The sequence below is a fragment of the Ailuropoda melanoleuca genome, unplaced genomic scaffold, assembly GCF_002007445.2.
Source record: "Ailuropoda melanoleuca isolate Jingjing unplaced genomic scaffold, ASM200744v2 unplaced-scaffold73799, whole genome shotgun sequence".
NCBI lineage: Eukaryota > Metazoa > Chordata > Mammalia > Carnivora > Ursidae > Ailuropoda > Ailuropoda melanoleuca.
Genome location: NW_023249168.1, coordinates 1 through 17961, shown reverse-complemented (window position 1 = coordinate 17961; position 17961 = coordinate 1). Strand labels below are relative to the sequence as shown.

General features: G+C 63.8%; 1 protein-coding gene across 1 annotated transcript; it reads left to right on the top strand.

Moving 5' to 3' along the window:
• Positions 1 to 998: 998 nt before the first annotated feature.
• On the top strand, positions 999 to 16840 carry LOC117800667 (coiled-coil domain-containing protein 187-like). The gene is made up of 9 exons (XM_034653214.1): positions 999 to 1701; positions 1804 to 1902; positions 4248 to 4343; positions 8370 to 8504; positions 9054 to 10084; positions 10341 to 10435; positions 12462 to 13051; positions 13493 to 13580; positions 16611 to 16840. The coding sequence occupies exons 1-9, from the start codon at positions 999 to 1001 to the stop codon at positions 16831 to 16833; spliced, it is 3060 nt and encodes a 1019-aa protein (XP_034509105.1). The 3' UTR covers positions 16834 to 16840.
• Positions 16841 to 17961: the final 1121 nt, after the last annotated feature.

Sequence of the window (17961 nt, the reverse complement as noted above, 5' to 3'; positions counted from 1 at the left end):
CCTCTCTTTAGCCCTCAGCCCCGTTCACCATCCCCGCAGGGCTGAGCGGCAGGAGCAGCTCCTTGCTCTCAGGAAGGACGTCCACGGGGGGGNCTGCCTGGGACTGAAGCTTGAGCCTGGGGTCAAGCCCCACCTCGGCCCCCAGCCCTGCATTGTGCCCCCCTCTCTGGCTGAGCCCGTCCCCGGCCCTGGCCAGTCCACTCACCACACACACAGCTACCAGCTCCAGGGCCCTGGGAAGACGAGGATGGGCCTGCCCGTGGCCCCAGCAGGAGTCGAAGACCTCGGCTCTGTCTCTGAGTGACTTGGGGCTATTATGCTGTCATAGGCTGCCCAGAATTCTCTCCCACCCTGCTGAAGTGTAGCTTGTTAGGACGGCCCCTCAGGCCACTGCCAGCCCGGGACCCAGCAGCCCCCCATGCCCACCCAGTTTCCATGACTCTCCTGAGGGTGTCCATGGTGGGCCAGGGGACTGGGGTACACCCCGAGCAGGGATGGACGCAGGCTGTAGGCCAGTGGGCTGCCCTGTGAAAGCACCATCTGACCCCAGGCAGGTGGTGACTGGGGGCTCACTGGGCTCTGCCCTCCACCCGGCCCTGTGGCCATGTCGACCTTGGTCACGGGGATGCTGCCCGCTGGCCCAGGAGACATGATCCAGGCCCCCCCCAAAGAGAGCCAGAGGCACGGCCCCCTCTCGCTCTGGCTCCTGGGGCCCTGGGCAGACCCGCCACCTGGAGGGCTCGAGCCAAGCCAGGTAGCGTTCGTGCTGACACCGACGTCCATGCCGGCCCCCTGGACCAGCCGGGGGCCCTGTGAGGGACAGCCACCTTCCCCAGGAGGGGGGCCGGGCCAGCGTGCGGAGGGAGAACTTGGGGGTCAGCACGCCCCTGCTGCTTGCCTTCTCCAGAGCCTCAGTCTCCCCGTCTGTAAATTGGGCTGGTGGTGGTGCCTGCCTCAAAGCTCAAGGTGGCAATCCGAGAGCAGGTCACGGCACTGCCATGCCTGGGGGCGTTGTACTGGCCCCCTGCACCTGTTTCGGTTGTGGGCGTTCCGAGACAGGAGAGTGGGGGAGCAGGAGAGGTTCTGGGGGGGCACGCAGTCTGAGATGTTCTTCTGCTCAGTGCAGCCGGGTCTCCACACCTGACTCGCGGGTCTGCTTCTCTGTCCCCAGGGAATCTGGGCTCCATCTTTCTGCGGCTGACGATGATGTCATGGCTGCCCTGAGGTGGCCCAGGCCCTCCCAGCAGCCAGGTGACCTGCGGGGAGCGCCCTGCGTGGCCTGGTCCGACTACACCGAGCAGTCAGGCCCCCGGGGGAAAGCCTGCAGCCACCCCGCGTGGTCGGAAGGCGAGGAGGCCAAGGATGGGGACAGCTCGGTGTCATCGGGCCGCCTCTCTGGCTCCTCTGGTGGCCACGAGTCCTGCCCATCTCCCCCCGGGCCCTGGAAGGAGAGGCCCCCCCAGGTGCTGGGGCCCCGGCGGCGGCCCAGAGAGAGCAACCCGCGGCTGGAGCAGCTGCGGGACAAGATCCGGGCCCAGGCACAGTGGCAGGCCAGCTGCGCCTCCCTGGGCACCTCCACCCCGTCCAGCGCCTCGCGCCTCCACAGAGCCTCCAAGCCAGACCCCCGGAGGAAGGCCAGGAGGCTGACGACCGCCCCTCCAGCCCCGTGGGACGTGCTGAGGCCCAGGCCCTCCAGCAAAGGTGCTGCGTTTGGAGGCTGTGGAGTCACTGCCACATGGGAACTTCCTCCTGGAAGTTCTTCACGGACCCTGTCCTCACGACGCCCCTTTCACTCCTCTCCAGGCTTCGTCGCCCTGAATGCGGCTCAGTGTGGAGTGCAAGACAAGGCAATCCCCGGCCAAGGGTGCGAGCCCTCCGGGGTCCCCCAGCACCCGGCCTCAGGTGAGGGGCCGCACGGCTGGCCATCCTGGCAGCCCCCCAGACCCTCAGGCGGTGGTCAGGCCGGACGGTTCTGGACCCTGCGGTTTCTCCCTTTCTCTGCGCGACTGGCTCTAGTATGATCCCGCTCAGACGACACTAGAGTGGAGGGCCAAGCACAGATGAGGACCCGCCTGCCATTCTCCGGAACGTGACCTCCAAATCTCTGCTTCCCACTCGGGGAAGGAATTCGGGCAGGCCCCGCAAGGCAGGCAGGGGCTCTCCTGCACAGAACGCGTGACGTCTTTCCTCCACGGTCACATACCAGCTGCCGGGGCTGGCTGAGCCCTCCCCGGGCCTGGGAGGTGCTGAGGGCTCGGTCACGCGCAGGCAGACTGCTTGCGGGTGGGAAGGGGGCTGGGCCCAAGGGAAGGTTTTGGCTCCCTCCTTCACTCAACAGATAGGAGGGGTGAAATTGGAGAGGCAGACAGGAGCCAAGCTTGGAGGCCAGAGGGCGGTAGTGTTTAAAGAGTCTGGATTGCACCACTGGACATGGGCCCTGGAAACTGCTTCGGAGGGTTTTAAGCAGGAAGCCCCAGTGGGTCTGGGCTTGGGCAGGCTGGCTGTTTGCGGGATGGGGAGCGGGGAGGAGGGCGTTCTCTAGTCTAGAAAGGCAGCCTCATTCCAGCAAGGTTTTGGAGGCCCCGGAGTGGGGCAGGGGGACAGACTCGGGAGCAGCAGTCAGGCTGCCCTGGGATGCCCGAGGCTGCTGGGGTCTTCGGCACAGGGGAACAGTATGGGGCCCGGGGGCAACAGTGGCACCGGGCAGGCCAGGGTGGGGCGGAGGTTGGTCAACATGGGATTTGGGACCCCCTGGGTTCCAGCCGCAGGTGCCTCTCCGGACGCATGTCCCGTCCCAGCTGGATGTGTGCGCTGAGTGCAGATGTAGGCTGGGCCCAAGGGGCCTGCCTGTCAGAGCCAAGGGGGCAGCGTCCAGCTCCGGCCTGGCCGTGGGCTGCAGCAGCTCCCCGTGCCCCCGTGCCCAGGCGGGCTGTGACTCATGGCAATCACCCTGCCTTCTCCTCCTCCACCCACGGGGACCCGACGGCCTCAGCTCCCCAAGCACCCCCACTCCACAGAGGCCACTGGGGCTCCACAGCCAAGGTCAGGACTGGCCGCCGCTCCCTTGGGCACTCAGCAACATCCAGTGTCATTGGTCACCATTCTCGACCATCACGTCTCATCCTCCCCGCGTTAGAACCCTCTGGAAGCAGGCGTGGGGCAAGGCCTAGGTTTTTTGTTTTTCTTTTTAAGTTACGGCAAGATACACATTATGCAAGATTTACTATCTTCACCACTATTAACTGCACAGTCCGGGGATGCCAGTCACACCGTGGTGCAGCTGTCCCTCCACCCGTTCCAGAACGTGGTCATCTTCCCAGACTGAGCTCTGTCCCATCACACACGGACCTGCCCCTCCCCTGGCCCCCGCCCCCCTCTCCCTGGATGTGGCTCTGACACCTCTAGGGCCTCACGTCAGCGGATCCTACAGTGTTAGGGCTTTTTTGTGGACTTGGGTGCTGGGGGCCCTCCTGCCAGCAGGTTCTCGGCAGTGAGGACAGAGGGACCAGCCTGGGCCTGGAGAGGCCTTTGGGCCAGGCTTTTCCCAAGCACCCCTGGCCCTGCTTACGCAGAACTGGCTGATTGGGTTCTTGGTGCCCCTCTAGACACAGCTGAACCCCAACCATGGACAGAGACACTGGGCCTGAACAGCACAGGGAAATGTGGCCACACTGGCCCTCAGGAGGCTGGTCCCCTCCTGCTGGCCACTGTGCTTGTCACGGGACTTGGACAACCTCCACCCCCTTGGGGTCTCCATGTCCCCTTCTGTCCAGCCAGGTGGACCCCACGATGCAAAACTCCTGTGGCCCTAGCTCTCATCCCCCCTCCCCCTGCTGAGTCCCTGTCCAGCCTGGCTGGCTGCCGCTTCGTGACAGCCCATTCAGTAAACACAAGGGCTGCAGGTCAACCTGAGATGGGCAGGGGAGACCCCGCTGGGAGGCCGTTCCATCCTCAGGGACTCACGGCCCCAGGCACTCTGGAATTTGTGACCAGTCGGGGCTCCGTGTGGGAGGGTATAGAGGGCCCAGGCCTGCTGGGGGAGCTCCCCCAGGGTGGCCCCATATAGACCCCCAAGAGGGACGAACAGTAAGGATATCCCTCTGGCCCTGCGCTCGGCCGCCCAATCTGGCACAGGCCTGGGAGCAGGGAGGACAGACACGCTGCTCCGTAGGAACCCAGGTGCACAAGTGTGGCTGTCCCCATGAATGTCACTGCTCACCTTCCCTCCTTCTCTCCTCTCCCTGAAGTTCCACGGGAGAAAGCCAAAAGGATGAAAGGTAGTCCTTGCAAAAGGGAGAAGACCCCAGGATCACCCTTCCCCAGAAGAGCCTCCAAAGACAAAGGTAAGGTCTGCCCATCTGGGGCTGTGGCACGACCTGGGGGTAAAGGTCTGTGAGCCGGCTCCCCAGGTGGGCACACGGCTTTCTGGAACGCAGTTTCTGGTGAGGGGATAGCTGGCTGCCAGCGGAGGCCAGGCTGCTGTGGCCCAGGGACCTGGGATCAGCAGGGGCTGGGCTGTGTGGGGGTCCACCGTTCACGGAGGAGGGGAAGTACTGGTGTCATAGCTTGGGGAACCGCAGACCCTGGCCGTCACCACGGTGCCAAGGGGTCCCTGCCCAGGCAGGGGCCACCCCCTGTGATGGAGTGAAAGCCCACAAAAGCCCTGAGCGGTGGGCTGACCTTGCAATGCCCCCAGACGGTAAAAGTCTCTAAGCACACAGCCGCTCGCTCCCCGTGGCTTCACACACATTTATAGTCTGCACTCGCGTGTGCGGAGACACACCAGTGATGGTGGGCAGCTTCGAGGTGTCCGGTGGACAGATGTGTTGACTGCCCGTCGGCGGCATCCCTGGGGAGCCGCGTGCAGCAGCCTTCAGCAGCGGGGGGACGGTTTGGCGGAGGGAGTGCTTTCCCTGTCCGCCTGGTTTGGGATTTGGACTGCAGGCAGCAAGCCCAGAGCACCTGCTTCACCTGAGCCCCTGGTGGCCGTCAAGGCCTTGCATTTTGTCCACAGTCTCCTGGCCCTATGGGGACTCGATGCTGTCACGAGGGGTACGTGTCAGCCAGCCACGTCCCAGGAGAGTCAGAGGAAGACATGGGGATGGTGGTGGGCCTGAGGTCCCAGCGGAATTTCTACTTCGGGCGTCTCTCCCCTCGGGCCTGGGCGGGGTGGCGGGGTCCAGCAGAGACCCAGCTGTCTGGCCGGGATAGGTTTGTGGCCGTGCCCTCACTGGATCCAGCAGCCCCTAGGAGGGCCCTGCACGGCGCGTGGGGAACGAGGGAGGCAGTATTCCTCTGGGCGGTCAGTGTGGGGTGGCTGCACTCCCTGGACATCAGCTTGGCGACCCTCACGGCCTTCCTCCGGGGGGCTTTGTCCCATCCTGTAGATGGGGACATTGAAGCTCACAGAGGCCCACGCGGGCGAGCCAGCCCCAGGTCTCTGCTGCTCACCCGAGAGAGCCCGGCACCGTGTGCTCTGCCCGTGCCCAGCGCCCGTCTTTCTGCTCGGCGCCCTCAGACCCACCACCTCCGCTGGGGGCAGTGCCGCCTTGGGCAGGATGCATGAGCGCTTCCCTCCTCCACGCTGGCTTCAGGGGCGCCTGAGGGAGGCAGGCAGCCGCGAGCCACTGGGGCAGACACCTCTATTGGGCCGGGTGGGAGGCTACAGGAGAGGAGGGAAAACCCCCCGTCGAACCCGACACTGAGGGATGCTGGGAGCCACGGAGAAGGTTCCAGAAGGCCCACTGAAAAGGAACAAGATATCACAGTTTTCTGCGTCGTTGTCTCCTCCTACCCCTCAGCTTTTTGGTTTGCTTTATTTTAATGGCTCGCTTGACAAATGACCTGCTTTCTGCCTGACACTGGGTCAGAGGGTGTGCCACGGGCTGCATCCATCATCGTAACCACCGTGTCACCCTGACGGACTTGACCATTAGTTTCTGTCAGTGACCAAGTCACAGCTGGGCTAAGGAGAGATGAGCTTGGGGTCAGAGGTCAGAGCCACAGGACTTGGGAATTGGATGAATTAGGAATTTGCTGTAGTTAACAAAAAATTAAATCGCAATAGTTATAAAATATTCATCCATCCGGGCCGATGGAAAATGAAGCCCAATATTTAATTTCAGATTATAGCACCTCACTTTGCATTTTTTATCATAGATTAGGTTGGCCCTGGAACTCTGACAGGGCACTTGGGGACTTCATCCATTTCCGCAGATTAAAAATCCTCTCGTAAAAAAATTAATTGCCATTAAACTGCTCAGCGGAAGAAAAAATGTGCCCATCAGGACCCATTTATTGACCCGGACCCCTCTGGCGGGCTAATGGGGGATGAGCGGCCGGTGATGGAGGGGCCTGTAGGGAGGGGCCTGGAGGGGCCTGGCCAGCAGGCAGCCCCGTCGCCCAGGGCGGGGGTCCCTGCGTGGTATCCCCAGGGAGGGAGCCCTGGTGGCAATTTTGTGCAGTTTAGCAGTGTCGGGGGGCCAGGGCGGAGGAGCCTTGTGGGGAACCCAACCCCACTGGTGCTTTTCAAGACTCTGATGTGGCCAGCTGGGCAGTGCCGGCCTCAGCCCTGGCCTTTGACTCTGCCTGGAGCCGGCAGAATCCTGACCCCTCCCGGCCCAACCCCTGCAGTGAGAGTGGCCACTTTCTTGCGGTCCCGTGGGGCGGTGCTCACAGATGGGGAAACCAAGTAAAGTCACTCCCCCCCAAGGCTCATAACTAGTCATGGGCACAGCCAGAGTTAGACCATTAACCTCCTGAGTCCCACCGGCCTGGCGTGGGAGGGTGTGGCCTCCAGGGCCCTCGCTGGAGGGGTGTGGCTTGTGGAGGGGTGACCTTGGGGACCGGTCTTGGAGGGATGTGGCTTTACAAAGCGCAAGACTAGGGACGCCTGGGTGACTCAGTGGTTAAGCGTCTGCCTTCAGCCCCGGTCACGGTCCTGGGGTCCTGGAATCGGGACCCATATCGGACTCCCTCCTCAACGGGGAGCCTGCTTATCCCGCTTCTGCTCCCCCTGCTTGTGCTCGCTCTTGCTCTCTCTCTGTCAAATAAATAAAATCTAAACAAACAAACAAATGAAAAACAAAAGGCAAGACTTCAAGGTGGTGTAGCCTTGTGTCATGTCCCATAGGCCTGGGCTTCGGGGCATGGCCGTGGTCCTTCCTACAGGTGTGGCCTATGAAGGGTGTGGCTTTGTGTCACCCCTTCCCCTTCCTGGGGCGCTGCTCCAGGGCTGTGACTATCTCCGGGTCTGGGAGGTGGGGGAGGGTCCCCTAGCATGTGCTAGAGAGGGCCCGCACCCTGTTGGCTGCCTGCCCCCAGGGGTCAGCTCTCTGCATGGTCTCTGCTGTAAGGCACCCTTGCTTGGCAAAAACACCCCCCTTTATGGGAGGCAGGACAGGTCTCGGCCTGGGAGGTCCAGTTTCCTGCCCAGAGCGGGCCCTGGGGAGATGCAGTATGTGCACGTGAATACGCATGTGTGTGTGGGGAGGGGGTGTATGTCTGTGTGTGTGTGCATGTGTGTATGTGTGTGTGCGTGTCGTCTGTGTGTGCACGTCTGTGTGTCTGTGTGTATGTGTGTGCGTGTCTCTGTGTGTGTGTGTGCGTGTGTGTGTGCGTGTCTGTGTCTCTGTGTGTGTGCGTGTGTGTGTGCGTGTCTGTGTCTCTGTGTGTGTGTGCGTGTCTGTGTGTATGTGTGTGCGTGTCTCTGTGTGTGTGCGTGTGTGTGTGTGTGTGCGTGTCTGTGTGTCTGTGTGTGAGCTAAAGCTTGGCCGCGGCTTCCGGCCTCTGCCAGCAACCTGGTCTGTAGTGACAGTGGGGCTGGTGTTGGCATTCAGTGAGCGTGATCTGGGATTGTGAAGCGGAGCTTTGATAAACGCTGTGTCTTATGTGACGACATTTGTTAACAAAGGCGCCTTTGTGGTTGGGAGGCGGTGGCGTCGGTGTCCGTGCTCCTGGGACCCCGCGTCCCGAGGCCTGGGCATCCTTGTGGAGGAAAAGTAAACACGTGGCTCTGCTCAGGGCCGAGGTCAGCTGTAGCGTTAGCCTCCCGCTCGCAGCCCCTCGTGACCACGTCCCTGCGGGATGGGCCAGCGCTGGCCGAGCGTGTGCTGTGCGCCTGGGTCTGTGGCCTTGGTTTTACAGGCAAAGCCGTGGGGGGCAGGTTTTATTACCCCGTTTACCGAGGGTCCAGAGTCATCCTGGGACGTGGCCCTGCCTCTTGCTGGCCAGTGGCTGAGGCTCACCCCGGCTCCCCTGGGACCGTGTGAATCAGTCTCCGAGGGCTGCTGGGGCCGAAGACTCCTCGTCTGGGCCCGCGTTCGGAAGGCCCCAGCCGCTCCAATGTGTGTGCGTTTTCTCTGTTTAAGATTCTGAGTTGGTTGGTGTTTACGCCTGGAGGAAAGGACCAGCCCTGGTGAGGGCCCTGCTTGGGCCCCCTCCCGCCCTCCCCAGGCTCCAGAGCAAGGCTCCCTCAAGAGACCAGGCCCCCACCGGGGAATTAGGTAGCTGGTACCTTCGCTTGGGCTCCTCCCTGCTCTGCTGGGGCATCTGGGGGGTGGGCGAGGAGGGGAGGGGCGGCCCTGGGCGCAGAAGCAGCTTCCCCCCAGCGGCCTGTCGCACGCCCTGCCAATCTGCCATCACACGGGACTTGGGGAAATCATGATGCTTAAAAGCGAAGGAAAGGTTTTCTGCCGCTGAGAGACATGTTTTAGGCTGCTGGGAGGCAGGGGATGGCCAGCTGGGCTTTCCCAACGCAGGGAGTGCAGGATGGGAGCGCCAGGGGCTCCTTGGCAGACACACGTCGAACCCCGTTCGTGCTGTTTTCACCAGGTCTAGAGTGGGTGCCTCTGTGCCAGGTGCCCGGGCAGAGCCTCGAGTCACCCATATTTGGCACCTGCACCCACAGGGGTTCTGTGAGTCCGTGAGGCATGTAAGGGCCAAGGGCCGAGCTCCTGGGGAGCAGGGCTGGGGGTGCCTCTGGGTGGGGGAGCTGGCTCTGCTCCTCCGGGGCCCCTGCAGCCCCTAATGCCTGTGACCCCTTGTCTTTGCAGGAGACAGCAAGAAAGTCGGAGCTGCCGAGGGCTCCCCCGTGTGCCCCCGGATGCCCAGTCCAGCCTCAGTCCACGGTGACCTGCAGGTGTCTGCCAACACACCCAACCTGGCTTCCTGCGATCAGCCCGTGACCATCCAAAATGCTATGGCCGTCCTTAGAGGTCTCCGCCAGCAAGTCCAGGCCGGGCTGGAGCTGGCCCGGAACCGCCACCCCGGGGAAGGGCCAGCACCGGGGCGGTCAAAGCTGTGGCTGCAGGACCCTTCAGGGAGGAGGCAGCGGGGCCCCTGGAGCACCCCAGACGTGCGGGGCTCCTTCTCGAAGAGTCCTCAAGCAGGGGTGGAGGGGAGGCGCTCCTCCTTAGAGAAGGCTGGCAGCTTCTCCACTGGGCATCGTTGGAGCACCCTGGCTGCGTGGGAGTCCTATCCCCAGCTGACTGGAGCAGCCCAAGGACGGAGCCCCTCCTTCCAGAGGCCCGGGAGCCCCCCTGAGAGGCTGACCACCTTGCCTCAGCGGCCCTGGAGCACCTCGGCCAGGCAGGCCTCCAGGTCCCAGCGGACCTGGGCCACTTATGGAGACTGGGACACCTCCGCCCGAAGACCCTGGAGCCCTTCTGGCCAGCGGTCCTGGAGCGCCTCCTTCACGCAGGGCTCTGGCAGCCCGTGCAGGGGCAGAGGCTCCCTCCTGCCACCCTCGGGAGTGGAGCACAGCTGGCTGAGGCCTGCGGGTGGTGCCCCTGGGAAGGAGAACGAGGCGCGGGTGCCGCCGCCCTGCCCAAAGCCCCGGGGGGCCCTGGGCCACCCCCACAGCGCCGAGACGCTGCGGGAGTTCATGCGCCAGAAGACGCTGGCCCGGCGGCGGCAGGCCCTGGAGGAGAAGGCCTCGGCTGTGCGCGCGCTCGAGCTGAGAAACCAGAGGCTGCAGGAGGTCTACCGGAAGCAGCGGGAGGCCGTCCTCGGCAAAGCCGTCCCTGTGGTCTCCCAGACCACCCCCGGCATTGTGACCTTTTTCCCGCATTGCGCGCAGTCCAGGGTAGGTGCTGGGGACGTGTGAGGACGCGGAGCCCGCCAGCTCAGCCACTGAGCTCCCAGCAGCCCCAAATGCTTGCCTCCCTGGGGCTGGCGGGGCCTCAGAGGGACCCATCACCTCTGCCCCAGTCCTAGAGAGGGGACCCCCATGGGCTCCACCTGGAGCCCCCTGGAGGTCAGGGCTAGTCCTGGGGCCACGAGAAGGGTCTCTGGGTCTTCCTGCCAGGACAGGTCTCTGACGGTGTTCTCTCCTGCTTTAGGGCCCGGAGGCTCCCGGGAGCCTGGGGTCGCCTGTGCTGGAGTGGAGCAAGGTGACCTCCGGCATGGTGCAGGGGGACCAGGAGGCCCCGGGCAGGTGGGTAGGCAGGCGGGGGTTCCATTGCTGGGGGAGCTGCCCCAGTGCGGGGGACCACGGGGGCACGGGCTCCCACTGCACGTTTACGGAGCACGAGGCAGGGGCATCGCGCGGTCCCCACCCCCACTCTCGGAGCTCAGAACATTTCAGCACCCCAAAGCAGCCTGTGCCCGCCGGCAGCTCCCCCAGCAGCCTGCCTGCGATCGGCCTGCGCAGAGGCATCTGTGGGGGTGGGTCATGGAACGGAGTCCAGCAGGTGTGGCCCTTGGGGTCGGGCTCCCTCCCGGGGGCGTGTTTTCCGGGTTCTTCCTGTTGTAGCGTGTCAGGCCTTCGCCGCTCCTTTGTGGCCACATCTGGTGCCACTGTGTGACACAGGTGGTCAGTCCCGTGGTGGGGGACCACGTTTGGGCCGCCAACCCCTCTGGCCGCGCTGCGTGAATTGTTTAAATATCCGTCCCGTGGGTCCCGTTACCGGGTTCCCCCCACGGAACGGCCGGCACCTCCCTCTGAATGGGACGTCTGTCTTCCACTTTCCGAGGAGCTGCCAGTGGTTTTCCTCACCGGCTGCGCCATTTCTCATCACCCCCCACCCCCCACAGCCGATGACGACCCCGGTCTCTCTGTGTTCTGTCAACACTCCTTTTCTGTTTTGTTCTCTTTTTTTTTTGTGGTTTTTCACTATCGTGTATTTTTTTTAAGATTGTTTTTATTTATTTGAGAGAGAGAGAGAGAACGAGCAGGGGAGCAGCAGAGGCAGAAGGAGAAGCAGACTCCCCACCGAGCAGGGAGCCCCACGTGGGGCCCAATCCCAGGTCCCCGGGATTCTGACCTGAGCCGAAGGCAGACGCTTCACCAGCTGAGCCCCCCAGGCGCCCCAACTATTGTGTATTTCCATCGAGCCGGGGCAGCTGTTCACCGGGTCCCTCCCAGGGCAGGATCTTGAAGTGGGGGGTCAGGAGACCGTCTGCCCCCTTGCATGGGGCACTCCTGAAGGGAGCAGCTCCACAGAGCAGCCCGGAGGCTGCGTGTTTTTGAGCTGCTTAAACTTGACGTCTGGTAACACCAGACGGGGGTGCAGCTCAGTGAACACTCACAGGTTCCTGTGCCCGGACTGAGAGCACGGCCGCTGTCAAGGGCAGCCCCACCCGCAGCGGCAAGGCCTGTGGGGGCTCCTGGCTGCCCTGACCTGATGCCCCCGGCTTCCTCCCCAGACAGCGGAGGCTATGGACCCTTCATCTTGCTTCCTTGTGTTCTTTTTCTCGCCACATTTTAAAGAAATTACAGGGAAATACACATAACATAGATTCACCGTCTTGACCGCTTGTAAGTGCACAGTCCGGGGGCGTCAGCGAGTTCACACTGCCGTGCACGGTCCCTCCGTCCATCCCCAGAACGTGGGCACCTTCCCACACTGGGCTCCGTCCCATTAAGCCCCATTCCCAGCCCCCCGCACCCCACTCCCCCTCCCTGTGTCTGTGGATCCGACTCCTCTGGGGCCTCCTGGGAGCAGATTGCTCGGGACCGGTCCTTCTGCGCCGGGCTGATCTCACTCGGCACCATGTCCTCCACGTTGGAGCCGGTGTCGGGGTTCCTTCCTTATCACGGACAAGGCATGTTTTCGTTGTGGTTGAGTTGTAGGTGTTTCTCATCTGTGTGGGTGTTGACCCTTTGGGACACAGGGTTTGTGATCACGTCCCCCCTCCCGGAGGCCACCTTCTCACTCTGTTCACTGTGCCCTTCCATGCACACCAGTTGCGGATTTTGAAGTACTTTGGTTGGTCTATTTTTTCTCTTGTCGCCCAGGTTCTTGGTGTTAAACCCCAGAACTCGGTCTTTCTTGGGCCGAGTGTGGCCCGCTGTTGGAGAGAGGCCCCGTAGCCACCCCTCCGGCCACAGACAGTCTCTGTAAACAGTCGTGCTCCTTCACAGAAGCTGCGCTAGGCTCACCCCTGCACACACGTGTTTCGAACGCGCCGCGGAGGACGCACGCGCCAGACCTGACCCTCTCCGCCCTCTCTCCCTGCAGCTTCTGCCTGTGTTTGAACAGAGCCTTGAATCGCACTGAGACTCTAGAGATGGGCGGCCCCCAGGACGGCTGGGATGGTGCCCCCATGCTGATGTCCACCCGCTCCTCCCCGGGCCCCCTGAAGCTCCAGGACCTGAGCAGCCGCTCCCCGCGCCCAGGCGTGTGCATCTACCTGGACCCCGAGGAGAGCGAGCGCCTGGGCACATCGGGGCCGCTGCACTTCCGCTACAAGCAGGCCCGGCTACAGGCGCTGGAGACCATGGCCAACGTCCTGAAGCAACGGATCGACATCCTCACGGCCAAGCTGCGTGGGTCGGAGGCTCCAGACGCTCTCGCCGACCCAGTCTCAGACCTGTCGCCCTCACACCGCAGCGCCGTGCCGGCTGCCCCCATGCCCTCAGCTCCAGTCTGCTCTGGAGCCCTGGTGCCCAACGGGAGCAGAGGGGCCCCCTGGGACCGGGCAGACGTGCCGGCCGGGCCACTTGTCTCTCCCACGTGCTTCTTGGATGGCAAGACGCTGCCGTGGAGCCCCGACTGGGAGCGGCGGCACAGTGTGAGCCTGAGAGGCCACCACGACAGCAAGCCCCGAGGTAGGGCCGGTGCCTGGGCCACAAGTGACCACCAGCCCCACCAGTGGCCAAGGGGACCCCACTTTCTCCCTGCCCCTCAGCTTCCTCTCCCTAAAGGGGAGATAAAGATGACGATACCACAGCAGGTGTCCAGGCCACCTGAGGGTCCGTTGGTGACAGTCCTGGCAGAGCCCGGCCACATGCTAAATCTTCCATCAGCTGTAGACCTTGTCAGCACCTTGGCCCTGGCGGGAGGAGGGGTGAGGCTTGGCCCTGAGGCTTATGTGCCTGCCACTTCCCTGTCCTGCCTCCGAAGAGGGGCGAGAAAGTGGACACGGCCTGCCAGGCCCCTCCTGCCTTGGGGGCTGGGGGTGCCCCTCCTTCCGCCCCCCCCCCCCGCTAGCAGCTCCTCCCCTCCTGCCAACTCCTGGGGAAAGAGCCCTGGTGTCCATCTCTCCAAAGGTTTCATTGAGGATGGGCGTTTGGAGCTGGATAACAGGCTGGCAAGAAACACGGCTTCCTTCCAGGCCCTCGGCCCCTTCATTGGGAGGTGAGCCTGCGCGCCCTCCACGCACCCCGGCCTCGCCCTCGCCATGAGCCACCGGCAGTGCACAGCTGGTGCACAAGCGTGCACAGGGGTTTGGGTGCGGCTGGGCTGCTGGGGGAGTGACAGAGCCCCTGACCGGACCGTGACAAGCCCCCAGACTTGGGTCAGGGCCTGCTGGCTCTGGGGCTGGCCAGGGCAGGGCAGGGCGAGACAGCCCAGGCCACACAGTGGCTCAGAGACTCCACTCTGGCTGGGCTGTGGGCAGTGGGCCCCTGACCCAAGGTCCCCGTTGATGGGGGAACAGCCCCTGAATGCATCCCTCCCCACACTCCTCTGCACTGGCTCCCGGCCCCAGCCGGACTCTGTCGGCCACATTTTCCTTGTGATGGGTGGGTCCTCTCGCCCAGGTCCCATGTCCCGTGTCTGAGCGCTCAGGACCACCCATCCAGACACCCTTGCACCTCCTGTGGCTTTCCTCCCCAGCGCCGCCTGAGTCCTTCGGGGGGGGCCCCCTCCCAGGGCACGTGGAGTCCAGTTGGTGGAGCAGACTGGTTACTGCCAGCAGGGGGCAGCATTGGGCTGGACTCCTGCTTCTCCACCACCTGTGCCCCAGACCCGAGGGAGGTCAGGGAGGGGAGAATCCCCAGAGGTGGACCCGGCACCTGGGCTTCAGGCGGACACCCCACATCTGCGCGTCCCCCTGCTGGACAGCCAGCAGGGCCTCGCAGACCCAGCAGCTCGCAGTGCCGGGCGTTTCTACCCAGGGGATGCCCACACCCGGGCACTGGGTCCTCCCCGTCCCCAGCGCCCCCAGGTCCCTGACCAGGCCGTGCAGAGTCGTGCCCTGGACGACCCAACAGCCTTGCCATGCAGGGATCAGGGCCCACTTTCGGGCCCCGCGGTGTGTCCAGGAAAGCTGCCTGGCTTGTCCTTTCTAAAATGGCAGTTGCCACTCCCTGATCAGGCTCTGTGACCGCTGGTTGCCTCACTCACCTCCTGGGTCCAAGGATCAAGGTCAAAGGCTCCTCGTCCAGCTTATGGCCCTTCCGCTGCTGCCCCAGGCCGGCGGCCCCAAGTTCTCCAGATCCAGGGCCTGGCCGGTCCTGCCGCCTCTCAGGCCCGTTTCTGAGTTGGGGTGGAGCCATGCCCCACCCTGCCTTTCCCTGCTGGGATCCCGGGGCTCCGTCTGGCTGGGGACCCAGCCTGACACCAGCATGGCACGGTGAGGATGCCGGCTCCCACCCTCCGAGGGCCCGACCGCACCAGCATCTCCGGAAGGAAGGGTGGGGGAGGGCGCGTCCCAGCTGTGTGCCTGCTGCCACGGGCTCTCTGCACCTCGGACAGTGCTGTCCGTGCCCTGCGAGCTGTGTTCTCCTTCCCATTTTACAGACAGGAACACTGAGGCTCAGAGAGGCCCAGTGACATGGCCAGGATCACATAGCTCGTGGGAGCCTGGACGCCAGAGCCCACGTTCTTCCACTGTGCCATTCCCTAGTCTGGCGCCCTCAGACTTGCCCTGAGAACTCGTTAGACATGCAGAGTCCCCAGCCTACCCCGGCCCTCCTGAACCTGGGGCACGAGGCTGGGTCCCGGGTCCAGTCCCGCAGGGCACCGTTTGAGAACCACTGCCCTGGGAAGTCTAGGCCCGAGGTCAGCAAGACCGGCAGGCCCCTGCCTGTCTGTGGATAAAGTCGTATGGACACCCACCCATGCTCATCCTTCACTCGAGGGGGGCCGCGGTCCTGCTCACACGGCAGAGTTGAGTCGTGTCCACAGAGGCTGTGTGGCCTGCAAAGCCCCCGTGTTTGTTGTGTGTCCCTTTATGGGACGTGTTTCCTGACCCTGGCTTATCAACTGATGGCCACGCAGGCATTTCCTTTAAGGAGAGCAGCTGGGTGCCCCCGCAGTGACCTGGTCCCTCCTGTCCCCTCCTGTCCCCTCATGGTCATGCACTCCTGCAGCAGCCCCACCCCATCCTGGGTCTTCCCAGGTTCAGCCTCCAAGCCCATCCATCGCTTCCCCGGGGCTGTTCCCTCTTTCCAGGACCCTCTTCCCTGCTGTCTCCCCTGCAAGGCCAGGGGCCGCAGGAGCAGGGGCCGGGTGGTCACATAGCAGGTGTCCGCAAACTACTGGGGTGGCTGGAGGACAGCCATGCCCCCCCCAGTGTCCACGCCCCGGGGGTGTGTCCTTAGTCACTCTGGTGGTCCTGAGATGCTGTGCGCCGGGGGAGACAAGTGACATGAGGTGGAGCTGTGTAAAAGGTCACTCCCCAGGCGCAGCGGCTCTCCTGGCCTACTGCTGTCTCGGGAAAGGCCCAACCTCATGCCTTCCTCCCAGTCCTGTTAGAATGTGCTGGCCAGCCCCAGGGCAGGGGGTTAGGGTGGCCTGAGCGGGGGCAGGTCCCCGAGTCCAGCCGGCCCGGTGTGACCCCTGCGTCCTCTGGCACCTGGCCGGCTCAGGCTCCCTCTGTGGGACAGGGTAGCATTTCGGGCCATGAGCCGGTGGTGGTGAGAGTTAGGGCTGGCGTGTCCACCCCGCTCCGCTCTGGGCCGGTGGACATGCCCCTGAGCAGATGGTAGAGGGAAGGACAGAGATGAGGAACGTGCCCTGTGCCCCTCACTCCCAGAGTGGCCGTCTTCCCCGAAGGGCCTGGCGTGGGGGCAGACCCAGAGCAGGCCCGGGCTTGCAGGCCAAGGGCGTTCTGGCCTCAGCGCAGTGCCCGGCAGGGACGGGGGCTGCTGGTCCCTGGGGTCCCAGTGCAGAGCCCCATGCTACCGCTGACAGATGAACCGCTCCCAAGCTGGGGGACACGGCTGGTGTCGGCATCTATGGGGGCCACCTGATCACTGCCGCCCTCCTGGTCCTGTGCTCACAGGCCCGTTCCCCCTTAGGCCTTTGGTCCTTGGCCTCAGCCCTGGACACGGCGGGCCTGAGAGCTGCTTTGTTCAGGCCTGCTGCCCCAGCCCCCCAGCTGCCTCCACTGCCTGGGTGTTCCTGCCTGGCTTGCTCACCTGTGTGTCTGTGTGCCCCTAGCTCACTAGGGGTGCCAGCCGTGTTGGACCCCCCCTGCGGCTCCCTGCAGCTGGAAGAGATGCCGTTGGCCAGAGGGGCAGGCTTGGTCACGCCCTGGACCATGCAAGGCTGCGGTAAGGGCGAGCCTGCGGACGGGCCCTGGGCTGGCTGGTCGGGTGGCCGGGGATGTCCGCTGGGGACCCCCTCCACTGCCTGGCGCTCCGGTGCGGTCCTACGGGTGTAGAGAGAACCTTTTCTATGTGGACAGCATCCACGCATTGGTATTAAAGGTTTTTGGAGGCTTTCGGGACCCGGCTGCTTGCTATGTGCTCTTGCCACGCCTCTGTTGTGACTGATACTTGCTCTGATGAGGGCCATGAACGGCCCTGCTCCTGGACCTCTTCCTCCGAGCATCCGCTGGCCAGGCTTCTGTCTTTCCTTTGCTTCTGAAGGGTTTTGTCCTGGGTTTCAGAAGAGGAGACTTGCTCAGGACCACAGGGTGGGTGCAGAGTGGGGGGTGCAGGGGTGTGTGGGGTGGTGCCCTGTAAGTGCGCTGAGGGGTGTGGGGGGCTGTGGGGGGGGCTCCGCCCAGTGCCTGTTCCGGCAGGGGAGCCTCTGGCAGCCAGAGGTCCTAGCACGGCAGCTGGGACCGAGAGGACTGAGTGGCTGGACATGCGTGTAGAAGGTGGCCTGTGGGGGGTGGAGGGGTCTGTGTCATCTCTGCCTCTTGGTCAGTCCCTCCCACCTCCCCTGCCTCTTGCCCTGGGGTTCTCCAGCCTGTGGAGGGGCTGCTGGGGAGCCTCACAGCTGGCCCTGCTGCTCCCCGTCCCCCGAGGCACTCGGAGCCTTAGCAGCCCGTTCATTCGTTTGTGCCTCTCTCTGCTCTTCCAACTTGTACCCACTGGGCACCTGCTGTGCCTGGCGCTGACCCGCGATCAGGCCCTGCCCCGGAGCACTGCTTTCAGTGCAGGGGCAGGCATCAGAAGGTGCTCGAGCGAGACCACACAGCATGTCGGGCTCTGAGTCATAAGGGCCGAGGATACGTGACCGGCTTCCCGGTAGAGGCTTCCACCATGTTTCCAGTCCCAGAAAGTGCAGCCCAGAGAGGGGTGGTGAGGGGCCCAGGGACACCCAGGGATGAGCCAGGATAGGGCTGGGAGGCAGGCGTCAGCACTCTGCCCAGCCCTTGCTGTCCTTCTGGAAGGTTGGCTGAGCTGGAGGATGGCAGGCTGCTGTGAGGGTGAAGGGTGATTCTAGTTGCCTGGGGGTGGCTGCCTCCTGGCCCAGGTCCTGCAGGGGGGTCAGGCTCTAGCCTTCCCTTTTTGGAGGGAAGCCCTCTCTTTAGCCCTCAGCCCCGTTCACCATCCCCGCA